The sequence below is a fragment of the Bufo gargarizans genome, chromosome 9, assembly GCF_014858855.1.
Source record: "Bufo gargarizans isolate SCDJY-AF-19 chromosome 9, ASM1485885v1, whole genome shotgun sequence".
In the NCBI taxonomy this organism is placed as follows: domain Eukaryota; kingdom Metazoa; phylum Chordata; class Amphibia; order Anura; family Bufonidae; genus Bufo; species Bufo gargarizans.
The window spans coordinates 180,758,423-180,780,971 of NC_058088.1; the positions used below are offsets into that span (position 1 = coordinate 180,758,423).

Below are 22,549 nucleotides of genomic sequence, written 5' to 3' on the forward strand. Positions count from 1 at the left end.
AATCAGTCAATTTCAGTTTAGCACAAATTAGGCCAACATAGAGATTTTCTGCAGACACTTTGCAGGTCTCAAAGCCCCATCGTGCTCACTTTGTCAGTCAATTTTTCACTCCGCCGAGTGGTGTCACAGTGCAACCACCGTGTCGGAATCAATTTTCAAGGTTTCGCCAGCAGGTCCGTCGGGCACTCAGAGAGGCGCGGGCGTGGTGGAGGAGTTAGGTCGCCCTATCAGACTTTTAGGAATATCCCAAATTTGAAACAATTTCAATTTCTCAGCCTGTCATTACAGCCAATGCCGTTTGCTTTGTGTTTGCACCAATTGTTTCAGAGCTCATCCTATGGTAGTGTGTCCATTAAAATCAGATAAAGCATGCATAAGCGTTATAAACACTGATTATTTACAGTTATATCTGCAAGGTAATCATGATACTAGGTTTGTCCATTTCTTGGTCACAGGGTTGGTAGGTAGGGTTCCATACAAGCCTGATCGCACTGCCAGAGGTCAAGCACGAATGCAAAAATTTACAGTCTGCCGAGAGAGTCCCAAGTACAGTGGAGAAGTTGTTAGAAGCAGAGTTAGAGAAAGGGTTTCTCATAGGACCTTTTACAGTTTCACCATTCAACCACTGAAGGATAAGCCCGGTAGAGGTAGTCACAGGCAAATTTAGCAAAAAAGAGAGGCTGATCTGACCTCTCAGCCCTGCATGATTCTCACACTGCCAGCCTCAATTCCCTCATTCCATCAGAAGTAAGCATGAAATATTCAACAATAGATCAGGCCATGCAGGTAGGGCCTGGAGCCTACTTGTCTAAAGCAGATATATCTGATGCTTTCAAACTCCTTCCCATCATGCCTGCGCTCTGGCAATGGCATGGTATAAAATGGAGGAGTTTGTACTATTTTGCCACAAAGCTGACGTTTGGCTCCAAGAGTAGCCCCTGGTTATTTGACCAGTTTGCGCAGGCACTGCATTGGATCTTGGAAGTCAAGTTCCACTGTGAACATGTCATCCACTACCTGGATGATTTTTTGTTGATTGAACATCCAGGGCATACACCTCAGGGGCTTGAAACCTTATGAGCAGTTTTCTCCCCGCTAGGTGTGCCAGTGTCACCTAAGAAGGTTGAAGGCCCATCTACTGTACTCATGTTCCTGGGCATCGTGTTAGACTCAGGGAATATGCTAGCTAGGCTACCAGAAAACAAACTGGTAAGGATCAAGGAAGTCATCCACAGGGTCATAGTAGTGAGAGTGTCAACGAAAGCTGATTTACAGTCATTACTGGGGATGTTAAATTATGCTATGCACATTATCCCACAGGGTAGGTCATTCATTTCGCGTCTGTTGGCCCCTCTTCCCGCGGTAACACAGCAGGATAGTCCAATACAGATAGATCCTCAGGCAGTGGCAGATTTAGTCATGTGGGACCAGTTTCTGAGCCACTGGAACGGGATTTCTTTTTTCATCCCCGCTGCTACTACCCTTAGTCTTTTCTGATGCTTCCGCTGGCACTGGTTTCGCTGCCATTTTTGGCACCCACTGGATGGCCGGGACATGGCCTGGAGAAGTTAGACAGATCCCGGGTTTTCTACAGACTTCAGCCTTGTTCGAACTTTACCCCATAGTGGCTGCTGCATACGTGTGGGGTAGTTCATGGGCCAATTCCACAGTTACGATCATTTCAGACAATTCAGCAACAGTGGACATCTTAACAAGAGGTAGAGCTAAATCCCCGCACGTCATGTCTTTTGCAAGAAGACTAGTTTGGCTCTCGTTACAATACAACTTTCACTACTGCTGTTCCCATATCCGAGGAACACAGAACGTGGCGGCTGATGCTTTGTCACGGGCTAACTTCTCCCTCTCTTCACAGGTCATGCCAGAAGCAGACGACATAGGGGCCTCGATTCCTCCTTACTCAGCGTTAATTCTGGACTAACAAACCACCTGGTTACTGCACACAGCCTGGTAGCCACGTCACTGTCATCTAACACGGCTAGGAGTTACAACACAGGTTGGAACACGTTTGTCAGGTTTCAGGCAAAATATCCCCAAGGGGATAGTAGTTTCATAGATTACGTATTGGAGATCATAGGTTTCTGTCACTCAGATTTGGGATTTGAGACTTTCTCACAACACCGTTAGATCCTACCTGGCAGGGGTACAATGTTTTTCTGCCATAAACAATCCTGAGCTGGGGTTCCTACTTTCTGCATATGTTATCAAGGCAGCATTGAAGGGTAGGTGTAAATGCCGTGAGGAAGACCAGCCACGCAGACAGGCCATCACTGACAAAATCTTTAGGGACTTGTCAAACATGCTAGATAGAGCCCCTTTTGGTGTACTCCCCAGTCTAATGCTTAAAGCTGCTATCTACTTAGGGTTCTACGGGTTTTTCAGGCCAGGCGAGTTCACGTGCACTTCCGCCAATAGCAGTTTTGTCAGCCTCACCCAGTTGAGCCCGAGTCCCAACGGTTACACGCTGTCCTTACCAGTCACCAAAACATCTCAAACAGGACCCCCAACAAATCATTTTCTTTCCGACATCACATTCATGGTGCCCGGTCCGTGTCTTTCAGCAGTTACTGGCAGCCTTAACAGACCGAGACCCAGAGAGTCCTCTGTTGCCGTTTCCCACGGCACCACTCGCCACCTCTCAGTTTGTGTGTCATGTCCGTATGCTGGTGTCCAATTTAGGGTTGAACCCAGCAGCTATATCAGGCCATTCCTTCAGTATAGGTGCAGCATCTGCTGCATCTAGGAACAAAGTTCGGCCCATATTATCCGGAAATTAGGTCGATGGCGCTCTTCGTGTTTTAATAGGTACATACCTCAACCTAATCGCCAGATGTTTCTCGCATTTGAGAAGTTGGTCATGTAAGTGTTGTTTGCAATAAACTGTTATTTATCCGTTAGTTGTGGTGTTTTGCCCTCTTTAGGCATTCCTCCTACGCAGCGGTTACAGCACAATTCAAGTCACTTAGTTTAGTTAGTTAGGCAGGTAGATGGTAGCGTGTCATGTAGCCTTACGCGTCACAGGTAGCAGTGACCACACACATAAATATATATATATATATCTATATATATATATATATATGTTATACCCAGGAAAATATAAAAAAAATGGAAAAAAATAGACTTTATCAATTTTGTTTCTTTTAATAGCACTAAGTACAACAAATGTTTTTTTTTTATGTGTCCGCTTGCCGTATGGTCATTTTTGATATAGGGGGTAGTAGCTGCAGTGTGGGCTTGTTGTGGTGTTCTATATTATTGTATTGTTATTAGTTTATGTACAAAGACTTTCAGATACATCCTTGAAGAATTCAGTGCAGACCCCCTGGTCGTATATAGTCTGTTGGCTGTGCGTAAATGTTTAACATTAAAATTTGTGGTGGTTACAAGATTTTGGGGGCAGACTTTCTGTAGCCTACCCCCCTTCAGCAGGAGAAGCTAATGTGCACTGTAGAACTGCATAGTTTGCCACCTTCAAAGGCCCAGATAGGTATACAGTTAAAGGTGTTTTGGGATTGAAATATTGATGACCTATCCTCCAACTATATTAAACTAATGGAGGTCCGACTCCCGGCACCCTCAACCATCAGATGTTTTTGCCTTGTGACATTATTTCCATCAGCAACTGCCTTCCTGCAGCTCAATTCCACTCAAGTGGGATTGACCTGCAATACCAAGCACAGCCACAATACAATGTATGGCGCTGTGCTCTGTATACTATGAGGAGGCCATACAACAGCTGAACAGCAGGGGTGCTAGGAGCCGGACCCCCACCAATCTGTTGTTGATGACCTGTCCTGAGGCTAGGTCATTGATATTCAATTCCTGGAAAACCCTTTTAACACCCCAGACACATTCACACACGGTCCCGGATATTGTCCCAGTATTTTACCTTCGCTATGTTCTCTTCTGGGGAAAAATGGTGTATTACATCAAACAGCTGCACACATCTTTTCCTCTCGCCCGCTGCAGGATAGAGATTCCTGACCAGGACCTGGCTCACAAGGTTCTTGCCGCCACCAGTCCAACCATGAAAGGAAAGGACTAAGGGCTTCTTAGGGTTGGTGTTATTCCAGAAATCAGGCACTGCCTTGAGAATCACTGGCGCCACCAAGTGCTGCCCAAATACATTGGTGGAATAGTCTTTCTTCAGAGCTGAAAAAGGGAAATGCACAAGAATGAGATTTTTATAGTATATTGATAGGAAATATAGGAGTTTGCTACAAAATATGAATGAGCTCTATTTTTCAGACTTGATAAATTACAGAATCCTGGCTCCATGCTGCAAACACTAAGAGGAGCTCACTGCATAAGGACTGATACAGCCACCACTAAGAGGAGCTCACTGCATAAGGACTGATACAGCCACCACTAAGAGGAGCTCACTGCATAAGGACTGATACAGCCACCACTAAGAGGAGCTCACTGCATAAGGACTGATACAGCCACCACTAAGAGGAGCTCACTGCATAAGGACTGATACAGCCACCACTAAGAGGAGCTCACTGCATAAGGACTGATACAGCCACCACTAAGAGGAGCTCACTGCATATGCAAAAATAAAGTTAATAAAAATATATAAAAATAAATAAATATAAATATCCTGGGTGCAAAAACGCCCATAATATTAAAAAATAAATAAAAAAATACGTTGAATAGCGTAACGGAAAAATGGGTCAAAATGGCCGATTTGCCATTTTTTCATTGCTTCTCTTACCCAAAAAAATGAAATTAAATGTGATACAGAAGTTATGCACACTCCAAAATGGTATCAATAAAAACTATGAATTTTCGCGCAAAAAATTAGCCCCTAAGCAGCTCAGTAGATATAAGTATAAAAAAGTTATGGGGGTCAGAATATGGTGATGTTAAAAAAAATAAAAGTTTACATTTTACACTATTTACACATGAAGAGGGGATTTTTGCTTCTTGGAAAATGGAGATTTATGTATATCTCCGTTTTCCATCCCTTCTATTCTATTCCTAGCATGTTGCAGTTGTTTCCCATACAACCCGAATATCCTGTGTATAATTACACCTCTTCCAGTCCCTCATATACCCCAGGAGCAACACACAACCCTTGCAGATACTTATATATAAAAATAGTTTACTGATAAGGCTACTTTCACACTAGCGTTCGGGCGGATCCGTTCAGAACGGATCCGCCCATAATAATGCAGACGGAGGCTCCGTTCAGTACGGATCCGTCTGCATTATTTTAGCAAAAAAAAAGCTAAGTGTGGAAATAGCCTGGGACGGATCCGTCCAGACTTTCAATGTAAAGTCAATGGGGGACGGATCCGCTTGAAGATTGAGCCACATTGTGGCATCTTCAAACGGATCCGTCCCCATTGACTTACATTGTAAGTCTGGACGGATCCGCACGCCTCCGCACGGCCAGGCGGACACCCGAACGCTGCAAGCAGCGTTCAGCTGTCCGCCTGTCCGTGCGGAGGCGAGCGGAGCGGAGGCTGAACGCCACCAGACTGATGCAGTCTGAGCGGATCCGCCTCCATTCAGACTGCATCAGGGGTGGACGGCTGCGTTCGGGTCCGCTCGTGAGCTCCTTCAAACGGAGCTCACGAACGGAATACCGAACGCTAGTGTGAAAGCAGCCTAACATAGAGATGACAAAGCAATAGACATTATACATAAAGATACAGATACAACACATTACATAGAGGACACACCACACACAGCCACCTCAGTTCCTGCCCACCCCGGATGCTAAGCAAATGTGGCTAATAATGTGTATGTATATACAGTATATCCAGAGTCCACCAATATACAGTCTACTGGATCTATTCTTCACATCCAGTACCTGAGCATTAGTACATGTACATATAGAGACTCCTAGTTAAACAGCATATATAATGTAATGCAATTGCAGACTACAAATATCTATATGTACACATATAGTCTACTGGGATATTATACTTATATACATACCCACATACGCACACATATAACTTAGCTTGCTCCTGAAGTGCTGTTGTTCCAGTGGGTGGCAGGAAGAGAGAGAGCCTGCCTCACTCCCAACTTTCACCTATATCTACCTGTGTCCCAGCCCCCCACCATCGACTCCACCCTGTGACCACCCAAATATCCCCCCCCCCCCCCATCTCTTGGTCAAGAGGATGTTGTTCAACTGCCTTAGGCTACTTTCACACTAGCGTTCGGGTTTCCGTTCGTGAGCTCCGTTTGAAGGAGCTCACGAGCGGACCCGAACGCAGCCGTCCAGCCCTGATGCAGTCTGAATGGAGGCGGATCCGCTCAGACTGCATCAGTCTGGCGGCGTTCAGCCTCCGCTCCGCTCGCCTCCGCACGGACAGGCGGACAGCTGAACGCTGCTTGCAGCGTTCGGGTGTCCGCCTGGCCGTTCGGAGGCGTGCGGATCCGTGCGGATCCGTCCAGACTTTCAATGTAAGTCAATGGGGACGGATCCGTTTGAAGATGCCACAATGTGGCTCAATCTTCAAGCGGATCCGTCCCCCATTGACTTTACATTGAAAGTCTGAACGGATCCGCGCAGGCTACTTTCGCACTTGCGCACTTGCGAATTTTTTTAAAGTTATTAATGCAGACGGATCCGTACTGAACGGAGCCTCCGTCTGCATTAATATGAGCGGATCCGTTCAGAACGGATCCGCCCGAACGCTAGTGTGAAAGTAGCCTTAGATATGCTAACAAGGGACACAATGCTACTGGCCATACTGAATGGGTGAATACCACTGGGTCCAATTATTAGGCATATTTGTGTGGTCATCAGGATGAGGTTCTGTCTGAAAGCCATATTTCCCTTAACATATCCCCCTGTTGTCGGTATACCGACACACTGTGTTGGAAGCCTGGTCTGTGTGTGGAAGTGTTTACAATAAGAACAAACACAATACATTATAAGCTCATTTATGTTGCATTTTTGGCCAATCGGTTGATTCATCTTCTTGTGTATGGATGGTTCTGATGTTCATCTGGGATTTCATCTGGTGGCTTTCTGGTGGGTACAGATGTCTGGTCATCTTCTTAGATCAAGGGCAACAATCATTGTGTCTCTGGGCATTTCTCCACCTGGAATCATATTAAACAGTCTGCTCCTCAGGGGAGCCCACATCAACAGCTGCAGTTCTGAAAATCCATCAGGAGATATCATGGCCTCCCCCTGTTGACAGTATCTGTAGATAACACTTGGCACTCTTAGTAGGTACATTACAAACTGAGGCTATATATCACAACCCAGTGGAAGCTCCCACTTGCAACGGCTGCGCCCAAGTTCCGCGTCCGACTGGACAGTCGTAATTTATACAAAGCGCCTCTGCGGATCATTGTGGGATCAACCCACTCCCTCGCAGAATCCCCAATAGGAAGAGCTATGCCCCACAAACTACTGGCTACGCCGCGGACTTTGTGGGCTAGCACCCAAATTACACGCAATGTATCCATGGTAGTTGTTTACTACCGTTAATGGGCCCAGTCAGTTTTGGCCTGACTGAACGCCTACTTATAAGTGCTAGTGACAGACAGGGAGATAGACTGCCATTTCTCCATACTCTTTAGTGACCCCATTCAGAAGCTGACAGTACAGGGTTTACTTGAGTAAAACACACTGGAGATATGCAACGACATGCCCTTATGATGACACTCTGTGCCAAGTTTAGGGAGCAACAGACCTTGGCACCAAAAATTAGAACCATATATTATTTGTCTTCTAATGGTTGAGGGACAATACCATCTGTTTGTGAGCTGTATGGCCTTAAATTCCTAACCGCTCCCCCAACAGACACTTGGGTGTAGAGATTAAAGACAAGAACTCTATCACATTTGCATTACACACTGAGGACAAACAAACAAAAGGTTCTGCAACAGTAAACCTAATCCCTCCCCCTGTGTTGGTGACCATGTCCCCATGCACTGGGGCTATCATAGGTTTACATTGATTGCATGCTCTGACCAGTATACGGGGGGACCCCTGAGTTACTTATTATGGCCAGATCTTTGGGGATCCCCCCCACAAATCTACTATAACAGATTCCCAGTAGGGATATCTGTTGTAATGGTGTCTTTTTGCAGCCCTGTTTCATGTGTAGCCTGTTGGCTCACAAATGAAACAGGTCTCTGTCTCTGCAATTGTATGTGTGGTTGAAAGCCACCCCGCCTTACATCTCTGTGCGGACAGAGTCGTTTTATCGTCCAGATTGCAGACAATTGAAACACTGTATATTCTCCCACTTTCTTCTTTGAAGAGCACTAGAATACACAGATATTTTGTTGGCTGCCATCCCCTTTAACATGCAGCCATCTTGCATTTTTTTTTATTAAATGCTACCTTCTTCCTGATTTTTATAGATTTGTGACTCTTTAGCAAATCCTGCCTGACCTGCTCTATTACTATTGCTGCTTCAATCAGTGATGTCTCCTTAGCTGCAGTTAAACGAATTGTGGTATCAAGATATGGAAACTTCTCCACAAACATACGTATCATGCCTTGTGGGGCTCCTACACCATGATCCTTTGTCACCTTCCTATACATAGCTTCAAACCTCCCACAAAGCGACAAGGGATCATCATGGATGGTAGGCCTGAAGTTACTTAGGACCTCTGGGCTGACGTCCGTATGCCCTGTTACCAATTTCATGAGGATGGAAAGCCTGTCTTCCTCATCATGAAATAGGCCATTCCTGGAGGCAATTTTTTCTATGACCTCATATCTTTGAAAAAGATGTGTAGGCAACTAAAGCTTGAACAGTTCCATGCGATATTCTGGAGGGACAGAAAATTTCTGGCAATGTCCCTCAAAAGTATCACAGGAAGTGAAAGGATCTGCGTCTGGATCATATGTAGGAATCAGTTTACATATCTTTAGCAGAAATTGCATCCTCTCCATGTTATGGAAAGAATGCAATTCTGCTGCATTGCTGTGACACGTCTGTGAGTTGGAAGTAGTCTGTAAATGTCCCATGCCACCTCCTAAACCACAAATGGTGTCACCAGCAGCAATTTGTACAATCTATTGGAGTGGAATCAGTCTGATTGGAGGCAGCCATAGGAGCGCTCTCACTCTCATCTGTCCCCCTGTTTGAGTGCAAATCTTTGTGATGTGGGAGCTCAGTTATGGTCTTCTGCATGTTGCTAATTTTCTCATCCCTCTCAGTTAACTCAGTCCTCAGGTCAGCCGTCATCACCTCTGTAGAGGCTGCTTTTTGCTTATAGCCCGTTATCTCCATATACAGCTGTATAAAAACTTTATCAACATCTGCATAGTATTTTTCTTTCTCAGCTAGCTGAGACTGCAGCAGGCTGATCTGACTGTCTTTCTCTTTGTGTTGTGTTTCTAGACTAGAAACCTGTTTAACCGCTTCTGCACAACAATTACAATGCAAATTTACAGAGGGCTTCGTCTCTTCAAATGATTCCACCTTCTCCAGCTTGCTAATGGCATCATCAAATATGCACATCAGCTTAGCAAGCATGTGAAGTCGCTTGGACGTTTGTTTGAGCACACCACGCTTAGCAATGTGCAACTTCTCATAGGAATCAGCTTGATCTATCAGAGATTCCCATAACATCTGCACAGATTCATTTGATCTAGGCAATACAGGGTTAAACGTACTGTATCTACTTAACTTTTCAAAAGTCCCATGTCCTGTAGTGATGGGAAGTTCGGATCTTTCAGATGAATCGGTTCATTTGAATCAGCTCATTCAAATGAACCGATTCATGAATCGGATCTTCGGTTCACTTCCTGAGCCGGCAGAAGCAAGTGAACTGAAGATCAATGCGCATGCTCAGCTCATCGAATCTTCGGTTCACTTGCTGAGTCGGCTCAAGTGAACCGAAGGTCAGGAGGGACTGGCTCCTGGCAAACACATCTCTGCTGCAGTGAAGCAGACTGTGATGTAGTGGCTATAGTTATTGCAGGGACTCAGATAATTGTCTGAGAGTTTTAGTTAAAAGAATCGTGTCACCGAGTCCCTACCAGACTTCCTGCTCTGCTACAGCATGTAGCAGAGCTGTGTGTGTACAGGGTGCATGTAGCAGTGTAGCATGATGCTACACTGCTGCATGCACCCTGTACACACACAGCTCTGCTACATGCTAGATCAATGCCCCCCCTTTCCCCCGGACGGACTTACAGGGAGCCGCAGAGCAGGGAGCCTGGCAGGGACTCGGTGACTCACTGTTCTTTTAACTAATAGATTCAGACGATTCTCTGAGTCCCTGCGACTCCCCCTGTTCTGTGAGTCAGTGCTGGCTGCCTCTCTGATTTGTTGGAGGGCGGGGCTAGCGTCCACTGTCGGCTCTTATTACACTGGCTGCTGCTGCCTCTCTGCTGATCTGACTGAGCCGTTTCATTCGGATCGGCTCAGTCAGAGGAACCGACTCTTCCGGATCAGTGAACTGAATCGGTTCAAAAGAACGATTCGTTCATGATCCGGACATCACTAATGTCCTGCTTTGTCACTCATGGTTATCCCTGCAATCTGTGTGTTACTCCTGAAAGAATCTTTTACCAACCAGCAGATTCTACTGAAGGACTGGAAAAAAAATGAACGAAACACAAAACAAACCACCCAGGTTATAATGGGAAACAATCAGTAACCCAGGAATGTCACTTAAATAGGTTCTCTGTAATTAATTGAAATCTAGGACTCAATGAAACTGTGTTACCTGTCCGAAATTCACAGTATAACAGCAATTTCAACAGTATATCCCAACAGAGATCAATTAAAACATTTGGGCCTAGCTCGCCATTGAAGAGGGGATTTTTGCTTCTTGGAAAATGGAGATTTATGTATATCTCGGTTTTCCATCCCTTCTATTCCTAGCATGTTGCAGTTGTTTCCCATACAACCCGAATATCCTGTGTATAATTACACCTCCTCCAGTCCCTCATATACCCCAGGAGCAACACACAACCCTTGCAGATACTTATATATAAAAATAGTTTACTGATAACATAGAGATGACAAAGCAATAGACATCATACATAAAGATACAGATACAACACATTACATAGAGGACACACCACACACAGCCACCTCAGTTCCTGCCCACCCCGGATGCTAAGCAAATGTGGCTAATAATGTGTATGTATATACAGTATATCCAGAGTCCACCAATATACAGTCTACTGGATCTACTCTTCACATCCAGTACCTGAGCATTAGTACATGTACATATAGAGACTCCTGGTTAAACAGCATATACAGGTCCTTCTAAAAAAAATTAGCATATTGTGATAAAGTTCATTATTTTCTGTAATGTACTGATAAACATTAGACTTTCATATATTTTAGATTCATTACACACAACTGAAGTAGTTCAAGCCTTTTATTGTTTTAATATTGATGATTTTGGCATACAGCTCATGAAAACCCAAATTTCCTATCTCAAAAAATTAGCATATCCTGAAAAGGTTCTCTAAACGAGCTATTAACCTAATCATCTGAATCAACTAATTAACTCTAAACACCTGCAAAAGATTCCTGAGGCTTTTAAAAACTCCCAGCCTGGTTCATTACTCAAAACGGCAATCATGGGTAAGACTGCCGACCTGACTGCTGTCCAGAAGGCCATCATTGACACCCTCAAGCAAGAGGGTAAGACACAGAAAGACATTTCTGAAGGAATAGGCTGTTCCCAGAGTGCTGTATCAAGGCACCTCAGTGGGAAGTCTGTGGGAAGGAAAAAGTGTGGCAGAAAACGCTGCACAACGAGAAGAGGTGACCGGACCCTGAGGAAGATTGTGGAGAAGGACCGATTCCAGACCTTGGGGGACCTGCGGAAGCAGTGGACTGAGTCTGGAGTAGAAACATCCAGAGCCACCGTGTACAGGCGTGTGCAGGAAATGGGCTACAGGTGCCGCATTCCCCAGAAACAGCGGCAGAAGCGCCTGACCTGGGCTACAGAGAAGCAGCACTGGACTGTTGCATGTCATTCGGAAATCAAGGTGCCAGAGTCTGGAGGAAGACTGGGGAGAGGGAAATGCCAAAATGCCTGAAGTCCAGTGTCAAGTCCCCACAGTCAGTGATGGTCTGGGGTGCCATGTCAGCTGCTGGTGTTGGTCCACTGTGTTTTATCAAGGGCAGGGTCAATGCAGCTAGCTATCAGGAGATTTTGGAGCACTTCATGCTTCCATCTGCTGAAAAGCTTTATGGAGATGAAGATTTCATTTTTCAGCACGACCTGGCACCTGCTCACAGCGCCAAAACCACTGGTAAATGGTTTACTGACCATGGTATTACTGTGCTCAATTGGCCTGCCAACTCTCCTGACCTGAACCCCATAGAGAATCTGTGGGATATTGGAAAGAGAAAGTTGAGAGACGCAAGACCCAACACTCTGGATGAGCTTAAGGCCGCTATCGAAGCATCCTGGGCCTCCATAACACCTCAGCAGTGCCACAGGCTGATTGCCTCCATGCCACGCCGCATTGAAGCATCCTGGGCCTCCATAACACCTCAGCAGTGCCACAGGCTGATTGCCTCCATGCCACGCCGCATTGAAGCAGTCATTTCTGCAAAAGGATTCCCGACCAAGTATTGAGTGCAGAACTGAACATAATTATTTGAAGGTTGACTTTTTTTGTATTAAAAACACTTTTCTTTTATTGGTCGGATGAAATATGCTAATTTTTTGAGATAGGAAATTTGGGTTTTCATGAGCTGTATGCCAAAATCATCAATATTAAAACAATAAAAGGCTTGAACTACTTCAGTTGGTGTGTAATGAATCTAAAATATATGAAAGTCTAATGTTTATCAGTACATTACAGAAAATAATGAACTTTATCACAATATGCTAATTTTTTTAGAAGGACCTGTATAATCTAATGCAATTGCAGACTACAAATATCTATATGTACACATATAAAGTCTACTGGGATATTATACTTATATACATACCCACATACGCACACATATAACTTAGCTTGCTCCTGAAGTGCTGTTGTTCCAGTGGGTGGCAGGAAGAGAGAGAGCCTGCCTCACTCCCAACTTTCACCTATATCTACCTGTGTCCCAGCCCCCCACCATCGACTCCACCCTGTGACCACCCAAATATCTCCCCCCCATCTCTTGGTCAAGAGTATGTTGTTCAACTGCCTTAGATATGCTAACAAGGGACACAATGCTACTGGCCATACTGAATGGGTGAATACCACTGGGTCCAATTATTAGGCATATTTGTGTGGTCATCAGGATGAGGTTCTGTCTGAAAGCCATATTTCCCTTAACAACACATAAAAAACCTATACATATGTGGTATCGTTGTAATCGTACTGAACCAGAAAATGAAGGGCATGGGTCAGTTTTGCCGAAAAACCAAAAACGAAAAAACCTCCGGTATCCAAAGGGTTAACACCATGCCATTTTTTCAGTTTGTTTATTTTTTCACTGCCATATTTTGACCCCTATAACTTTTTTGTAATTATGTGTACGGAGCTGTGTGGGGGCTCATTTTTTGCGGGGTGATCTGAACTTTTTATTGATACCATTCTCGGGTGTATATAACTTTTTGATCATTTTTTATTTAATATCTGATGCTGCAGGGGGTCAGGTGACTGCAGTGTCGGCCCTGAGAAGAGAAGACAGCCAGGAAAGGAAGAGTGGCGGCAGGAGAGGTAAGTATTATTTTACAGTCTGATCTGAGGTCTGATATGGAGGTCTAATGGGGGTCTGGAGTGGTCTGGAGGTCTGACTGGGGGGGTCGGGAGGTCTGACTGAGGGGATCAGGAAGTCTGACTGGGTGGGGTCTGGAGGTCTAACTGAGGGTCTGGAGTGGTCTAATGGGGGGTCTGGAGGTCTGAATGAGGGGTCTAGAGGTCTGACTGGGGGGTCTGGAGATCTGACTAGGGGTCTGGAGGTCTAGTGGGAGTCTGGAGGTTTAATAGGGGTCTGGAAGTCTGATATGGGGGTCTGGTCTGAGGTCTGATATGTGGGTCTGGAGGTCTAATGGGGGTCTTATATGGGGGTCTGGAGGTCTAATGGGGGTCTTATCTGAGGTCTGATATTGGGTCAGTGGCAGGGGGCACAGTGGGCAATATTACTGTGAAGGGGGAACAATCGGGATTTCTACTATGGAGGGGGCACAGAGGGCACTACTAGCACAGTGGGCATTACTACTATTAAGGGGGCACAATGGGGATTATTACTATGAAGGGGCACAATGGGCATTATTACTATGAAGGGGGCACAGAGAGGGCATAACTACTGTGAGAGGGCACAATGTGGGCGTAACTACTTTGAGGGGGCAGACATCTGTACAATACTACTGTGAGGGGGTACAATTTTTTTAAAGTATTGGGGGGGGGGGGGCAGAGAAAGGACCAGCCCCAGGTGCCAAACACACCACTAATACCTAATATGTATACTTTTTCTTATTTATTTACGTTTTACACAATAATAGCATTTTTGAAACAAAAAAAATTATGTTTTAGTGTCTCCATTGTCTGAGAGCCATACCCTTTTTATTTTTTGACCTATTGTCTTAGGTAGGATCTCATTTTTTGCAGGATGAGGGGAAAGATTGATTGGTACTATTTTGGGGGGCATATGCCTTTTTGATCACTTGGTGTTGCACTTTATGTGATGTTAGGTGACCATAAAAATTTTTTGGGGGCACTGTTTTTATTTTTTATGGTGTTCACCTGAGGGGTTAGGTCATGTGATATTTTTATAGAGCTGGATGTTATGGACGCAGCGATTTATTTATTTCACTTTAACACAATAATAGCATTTTTGAAACAAAAAAAAAAGATGTTTTAATGTCTCCATGTTCTGAGAGCTATTATTTTTTTTTAGAGATTTTATTATTTACGGGCTCATTTGCGGGATGAGGTAATGTTTTTATTGGTACCATTTTGTGGGACACACGCCTTTTTGATCACTTGGAGTTGCATTTTTTGTGATGTAAGGTGACAAAAATGCCTTCTTTTTTTTCTTTTTACACAGTTTTTTTTAATTTTTTTTTATGGTTTTATTGGACGGGGTGGATCATTAGATATATTTATAGAGCCGGCAGTCACGGACGCGGCAATACCAAATATGTCTATTTTATTTTTTCTATTTTCTTATGTTTTTTAATTACTTAATTGGGGATTTTTTTTTTATATGTGAAACCTTTTTTTTTTATAAAACATTTTATTTTTTATAAAACATTTTATTTTTATTTTTTTATTTTACTCTTTGCGTCCCCCATAAGGTCATACAAGACCTCTGGGGGACATTTAACTTCACTTTATTTCTTTTTTTCCCCCTCTTGATTTCTCCTGTAACTGGGGCTGACATAGTAGCCCCAGTTACTGTGGAAATACACCCCCCAGAGAGGCTGTACAGCGGTATACAGCGCTGTACAGCCTCAGTGCAGGGCTGATCGAGGTCTGTGGAAGACCTGACAGCTCCTGCACTCTCCGGGCCCCGACAGTCACATGACCACCAGTCACATAGTGCTTCCTGATCTGTATACACAGCCCTCATTGAAAGGGTTAAGGTACAACTTGCACCAAATAGCAGCTGCACGATTAGCGTTCCAGAACGTCAATTCAGAGATAAGCGACCAGCCCAAGGAGGTTACTAGTACGGCGCTGGTCGGAAAAGGGTTAATGACCAACTTGCACCAAATAATGAAGTTATAGTCTAATATACAGGTAGAAACCATACAGATAGTTTAGTACGGAGCAATTTTGCTAATTTATTAATGCACATTTAACCATTAATTCTCCAGGTCAAAAAGAGGGAAGTTTAAGCATCAAAGAGGGACAGGGGGACATGGGTCAAAAAGAGGGACACTTGGGAGGCATGCTCCACTACACGCCCAGTCCAGGAGACTTACCTGCAAAGTTTGCCGATGTGTAGCCTGAGGTCCATAGATACCATACTCCAAATGCAGCCGCAATAACGGCGGGGATAACAGCAGCAGCAATCATCCTACTTGTAGGTCGTCTCCCGGGACCCTCGTCTCTCCTCTGAAACCTGAATACAATGATTACTACAGTTTTACTTTCACTTTCTGCAGCGTAGAGATCCTGGGCGTGACAAGAAACGAAAGAACGTTCAAAGGGTAGAAGTCACAGTATCATATATCATTTTGAAAGGGGCGCTGGGGAGGGGTGGATCTGCCATGAGAGGTAAGGCTTAATGATGTCATCTTCTTCACTTAAAGGGAACCTGTCACCGGGATTTTGTGTGTAGAGCTGAGGACATGGGTTGCTAGATGGTCGCTAGCACATCCGCAATACCCAGTCCCCATAGCTCTGTGTGCTTTTATTGTGTAACCCATTTGATACATATGTAAATTAACCTGAGATGAGTCAGAGCTTGAAAATATGACTCTTCCCCGGTCACACAAGTAAGATATGACTCTTTTATGTTAATTTACATAAAAGGCGGGAAGTACAAAAATGCATAATACTTATTGAATTCGTCTGCAAATGAAATTAAAAGTGTAATTTATAGGTTTAGGGTAACACAAGTAACATTTAGAAACGCTCAGTGAGGGTAGCATAGTAGAGGTGACAGGTTCCCTTTAACCTCCTCCGGACCGCCTAACGCAGGATCGCGGTCCGGAGGCGGCAGCGCTGCGCACTGTCACGCATATACGCGTCATCTCGCGAGACGCGAGATGACGCGCTTAGCCGGCCCGCGCATGCGCATCGCGGGCTGGCAAAAGTTAGAGGGGGGTCAAGTCACCAGCCTGCCAGCCAATGATCATGGCTGGCAGGCTGGCGATTTTTAAAATCTCAAATCAGAAGCCATTTAACACATTATATTTGTAAATATGATGTGTTAAATGGCTTCCCTGCTCCTCTGCTGGTCCTTTTGGTCGGTTGGTTCCAGCAGAGAAGCAGGCTTCACAGTGAGTAGCACCAAACACCACACATAGCCCCAGATCACCCCCCTGCACCCCAATTAACCCCTTGATCACCCCTTCTTGCCCCTGTCAATCACTAGTGAAAGTGAAAAAAGTGATTAGTGTAAACATTTTTTTTTCACTGGTATTGACTGTTAGGTTTTAGGTATAGTTTAGGCCCCTTGGTTAGGTAGTTTAGCGATCGTTTAGCGCCCAGCCCACCGCACCGCAGTCCCTTATTCGCTGATTAGTTTATCGCTAATCAGCATTTGTACTTTTATAGTATCTGTAAGTGATCAAAACTGATCACAGTCAGATCTATAATTGTATTAGTGTAACCTTAGTTCGCCCTCCACCCAAAACGCAGTGTTTGCCCGATCAAGCCTGATCGGTCGCCCACACGTGCGTTCGCCCACGCCCCGCCGCAGTGCCAAAAAAAAATTTTTTTTTGATCACTGCACATTCACTTTACAAGCGCTGCGGCGATAAAAAAATCTGTTTTGATATTTTTTAGCAACCGCAGCGGCCTCCGGTACTTCGCTAGCCTCCCATTTGTAAGACAGGCTTGCTTTTTTTCTTGGGTAGTCTCAGGGAATACCCCTAAATTTAGTTGCCCAAATGTCTAACAGGGGGTATTCTTCTGAAGAGGCTTACAGGCTTCTGACCCAGTCGGATGAGGAATGGGAACCCTCATCTGATGAATCTAGCGGGTCAGAATATGAACCTGTAGAAAGCAGTGGCAGTCTGACTCAAAGTTCGGACGAGGAGGTTGAGGTCCCTGATACCACCAGGCGTACCTGGCCCCGTGTCGCTAGACTACAGGTTGCGCAGGATCCGCTTCAAGGGAAGCAGAGTGGGGCTGGCGCTGTCGGATTACGTGGTGAGGCATACACCAGCAGCGCAGCCCTCCCTGGACCTAGTACCAGCACTGCCGTACAACATGGTGAAGTGGCGAGCACCAGAAGGGCAGTTGGAGCTGGTACGGTGGCACGTGCATTAGTTACCCCGTCGCAGCCACCGCACAGACGTGCCCGTAGAGCCCCTAGAATCCCTGAGGTGCTGGCAAATCCTGATTGGCAGCCCCCAACTTCAGCTGCACCATTAGTTCCCTCTTTCACCGCCCAGTCTGGAGTTTGGGTTGAGACAGCTCAGATCGGTTCGGCCCTGGGATTTTTTGAGCTGTTCTTGACTGCGGAGCTCTTGGACTTAGTTGTGGCAGAAACAAACCGATATGCCACTCAATTTATATCCGCCAACCCGGGAAGCTTTTATGCCCAGCCTTTCCGGTGGAAACCAGTCCAAGTTTCCGAATTAAAAAAATTTCTGGGCCTTCTCCTCAACATGGGTCTAACCAAAAAGCATGAATTGCGGTCATATTGGTCCACGAACCCAATTGATCACATGCCCATGTTCTCTGCTGCTATGTCAAGGCCACGATTTGAGGCCATCCTGCGTTTCCTGCACTTTAGCGACTACACCACCTCCCGTCCCAGAGGCCACCCAGCTTTTGACCGGCTCCACAAAATTCGGCCCCTCATAGACCACTTCAACCAGAAATTTGCAGATTTGTAAACCCCTGAGCAAAACATCTGCGTAGACGAGTCCCTTATACATTTTACCAGGCGCCTTGGCTTCAAACAATACATCCCAAGCAAGCGCGCCCGGTATGGGGTCAAATTGTATAAGCTCTGTGAAAGGGCCACAGGCTATACCCACAAATTTCGGATCTATGAGGGAAAAGATCAGACCCTGGAGCCGGTCGGTTGCCCTGACTACCTGGGGAGCAGTGGGAAGACAGTCTGGGACTTGGTGTCACCCTTATTTGGCAAGGGGTACCATCTTTATGTGGACAATTTCTACACAAGAGTGGCCCTCTTCAGGCATTTGTTTCTAGAACAGATTGGCTGCTGTGGCACCGCGCGAACTAGTCGCGCAGGCTTCCCCCAACAGCTCGTTACCACCCGTCTTGCAAGGGGGGGAGAGGGCTGCCTTGTGTAACGAAGAACTGCTCGCGGTGAAATGGAGAGACAACGTGACGTTTACATGCTCTCCTCCATTCACGCAGACACGACAATCCAAATTGAGCGAGCAACCAGAGTCATTGAAAATCCCCTCTCAGTCCACGACTATAACCTTCACATGGGAGGGGTGGACTTCAATGACCAGATGTTGTCTCCGTATTTAGTTTCCCGACGCACCAGACGCTGGTATAAGAAGGTGTCTGTATATTTAATTCAATTGGCTCTGTATAATAGTTTTGTTCTCTACAGTAAGGCTGGGAGAACACGATCCTTCCTCAAATTTCAGGAAGAGATCATCGAGAACCTCCTGTATCCAGAAGGTTCCGTGGCCCCATCCACCAGTGTAATTAGCCGTCTACACGAGCGACATTTCCCCAGTGTCGTTCCTGGTACCCCAACCCAACCGTCACCCCGAAAAAGATTTTGTGTCTGTAGCAGGAGTGGAATAAGGCATGACACCCGCTATTTCTGTCCTGACTGCCCTGACCACCCTGCCCTATGCTTTGGAGAGTGTTTCCGGAAGTACCACACACAGGTACACTTAGCATAGGGATCACATCTCACCAGGACAGGCACACAGGGCTATTAGGGCCCATTCACTCACAGCTGCTGCAAACCTCTCCTTTCACCTGGGACAAAGTGCATAATGCACTTCGCCACATCTTTGGGCGATTTGCGCTTTGCACATTGTCCCATGGGGAAGGAGAGGTTTGTCCTATAAAGGTAAAAAACAAAACAAAAAACACCAGTAAGCAAAAAAGTTAACATTCAGTTTCAAAAGTAAAATAAAGTTTATATGTTCTGTTCTAAAGTTATTATAAAGTTAATCAAATTTATTGCGTTGCGGCCTGGTTTTTTCTTTTTTGTTTTGTTTTTTTACCTTCCAGGTGGACCAACCGATCGACTAGCTGCAGCACTGATGTGCATTCTGACAGAAGCATTGCACTGCTGTCAGATTACACACAAGTCGGTGTATGCGGCGCTGCAAGACGAGATTTCTCCTCTGCAGTAAAAGATACGTTTGCCGAGGCATATGAGCTGAGGAGGAGGCGGTGTTCATATGCTTTGGCAAACACTTTGTATATAAAAAAATAAATAAATCCCGGCAATGATTTATTCATCCACATCGATTGATGTGAATGTAGAAATCTGGTTTGCCAGGGCATACGAGCTAAGTGGGTATGGATGTTGGGCGGAGCTCCTATGTCCTGGCAGACTCCTTTCCCCTCCTTTTCTTTTTTTGGCAGAGATTTTTTTCATCCACATTGATTGATGCGAATGAAGAAATCTGTGCCGTTCATTTTTTCTTTCAGCCCAGAGGCCGAACGGGGAAAAAAATCTCATTACCTGTATGCTCAATATAAGGAGAATAGCAGAAACTCCTAATGCTGGCCATACATGTAATGATTGCGGAGACCCTCAAATGCCAGGGCAGTACAAACACCCCACAAATAACACCATTTTGGAAAGAAGACACCCCAAGGTATTCGCTGAGGGGCATATTGAGTCCATGAAAGATTGAAATTTTGGTCTCAAGTTAGCGGAAAGGGAGATTTTGTGAGAAAAAAATAAAAATAATAAATTTCCGCTAACTTGTGCCAAATTATATTTTTTTCTATGAACTCGGCATGCCCCTCATTGAATACCTTGGGGTGTCTTCTTTCCAAAATGGGGTCACATGTGGGGTATTTATACTGCCCTGGCTTTTTAGGGGCCCTAAAGCGTGAGAAGAAGTCTGGGATCAAAATGTCTAAAAATGCCCTCCTAAAAGGAATTTGGGCCCCTTTGCGCCCCTACGCTGCAAAAAAGTGTCACACATGTGGTATCGCCGTACTCAGGAGAAGTTGGGGAATGTGTTTTGGGGTGTATTTTTACATATACCCATGCTGGGTGAGAGAAATATCTTGGTCAAATGCCAACTTTGTATAAAAAATCGGGAAAAGTTGACTTTTGCTGAGATATTTATCTCACCCAGCATGGGTATATGTAAAATGACACCCCAAAACACATTGCCCAACTTCTCCTGAGTACGGCGATACCAGATGTGTGACACTTTTTTGCAGCCTAGGTGGGCAAAGGGGCACACATTCCAAAGAGAACCTTTCTGATTTCACAGGGCATTTTTTACAGATTTTGATTTCAAACTACTTCTCACGCATTTGGGCCCCTAAAATGCCAGGGCAGTATAACTACCCCACAAGTGACCTCATTTTGGAAAGAAGACACCCCAAGGTATTTCATGATGGGCATAGTGAGTTCATGGAAGTTTTTATTTTTTGTCACAAGTTAGTGGAATATGAGAGTTTGTAAGAAAAAAAATAAAATAAATAAAAAATCATAATTTTCCGCTAACTTGTGACAAAAAAAAAAGTTCTATGAACTCACTATGCCCATCAGGGTGTCTACTTTCCGAAATGGGGTCATTTGTGGGGTTTTTCTACTGTCTGGGCATTGTAGAACCTCAGGAAACATGACAGGTGCTCAGAAAGTCAGAGCTGCTTCAAAAAGTGGAAATTCACATTTTTGTACCATAGTTTGTAAACGCTATAACTTTTACCCAAACCATTTTTTTTTTTTACCCAAACATTTTTTTTTATCAAAGACATGTAGAACAATAAATTTAGCAAAAAATTTATATATGGATGTGTTTTTTTTTGCAAAATTTTACAACTGAAAGTGAAAAATGTCATTTTTTTGCAAAAAAATCGTTAAATTTCGATTAATAACAAAAAAGTAAAAATGTCAGCAGCAATGAAATACCACCCAATGAAAGCTCTATTAGTGAGAAGAAAAGGAGGTAAAATTCATTTGGGTGGTAAGTTGCATGACCGAGCAATAAACGGTGAAAGTAGTGTAGTGCAGAAGTGTAAAAAGTGGCCTGGTCATTAAGGGGGTTTCAGCTAGGGGGGCTGAGGTGGTTAAAGGGGTTATCCCACGGTTCATGTAAAAAATGAAAATCAGACGTCATATAGTACATAGTCTCTTTCTAAGGCCCCTTTCACACGGGCTAGTATTCCACGCGGATGCGATGCGTGAGGTGAACGTATTGCACCCGCACTGAATACCGACCCATTCATTTCTATGGGGCTGTTCACATGAGCAGTGATTTTCACGCATCACTTGTGCGTTGCGTGAAAATCGCAGCATGCTCTATATTCTGCGTTTTTCACGCAACGCAGGCCCCATAGAAGTGAATGGGGTTGCGTGAAAATCGCAAGCATCCGCAAGCAAGTGCGGATGCGGTGCGATTTTCACGCACGGTTGCTAGGAGACGATCGGGATGGGACCCGATCATTATTATTTTCCTTTATAACATGTAGAAAAAAAGGCAACAGGAGCCGCACAGCGAGAAAAGATGTAAGCGGAGTGCCAGCGGCTGTGAAGGCGGTCCCCCTCCAAGGCATACAATAAGAAAAAATTCTGCGGCACTTCCAAGGCGTAAAATGAAAAAGTTTTTTATTTACCAGACAGCAACGTTTCGATCCTTCTCTCTGGGATCTTTCTCAAGCAGTGATGGTTATATATGTCATCAAAGGTCCTTGACCTATAATGAATGCTCACCACAGGTCCTATTCAACAAAGGAGACAGACGAGAAGTCGGGCTTCGCGATCAAGTGGTATAAGGTGAGTTAAATTATTTATTTATTTATTTATTTTAACCCCTCCAG

At 44.8% G+C, this 22,549-nt stretch overlaps 1 protein-coding gene across 1 annotated transcript in view; it reads right to left on the reverse strand.

Moving 5' to 3' along the window:
- LOC122946851 (torsin-1A-like) overlaps window positions 1-16,048 on the reverse strand; it is a 29,211-nt gene extending 13,163 nt beyond the window's left edge. The window contains exons 1-2 of the mRNA XM_044306710.1: window positions 15,844-16,048; window positions 3,908-4,170 (exon numbers count right to left, since the gene is read on the reverse strand). Of these exons, the coding sequence (XP_044162645.1) occupies window positions 3,908-4,170; window positions 15,844-15,937 (357 nt within the window). The 5' untranslated portion in view covers window positions 15,938-16,048. The remainder of the gene's footprint in view (window positions 1-3,907; window positions 4,171-15,843) is intronic.
- Window positions 16,049-22,549: the final 6,501 nt, after the last annotated feature.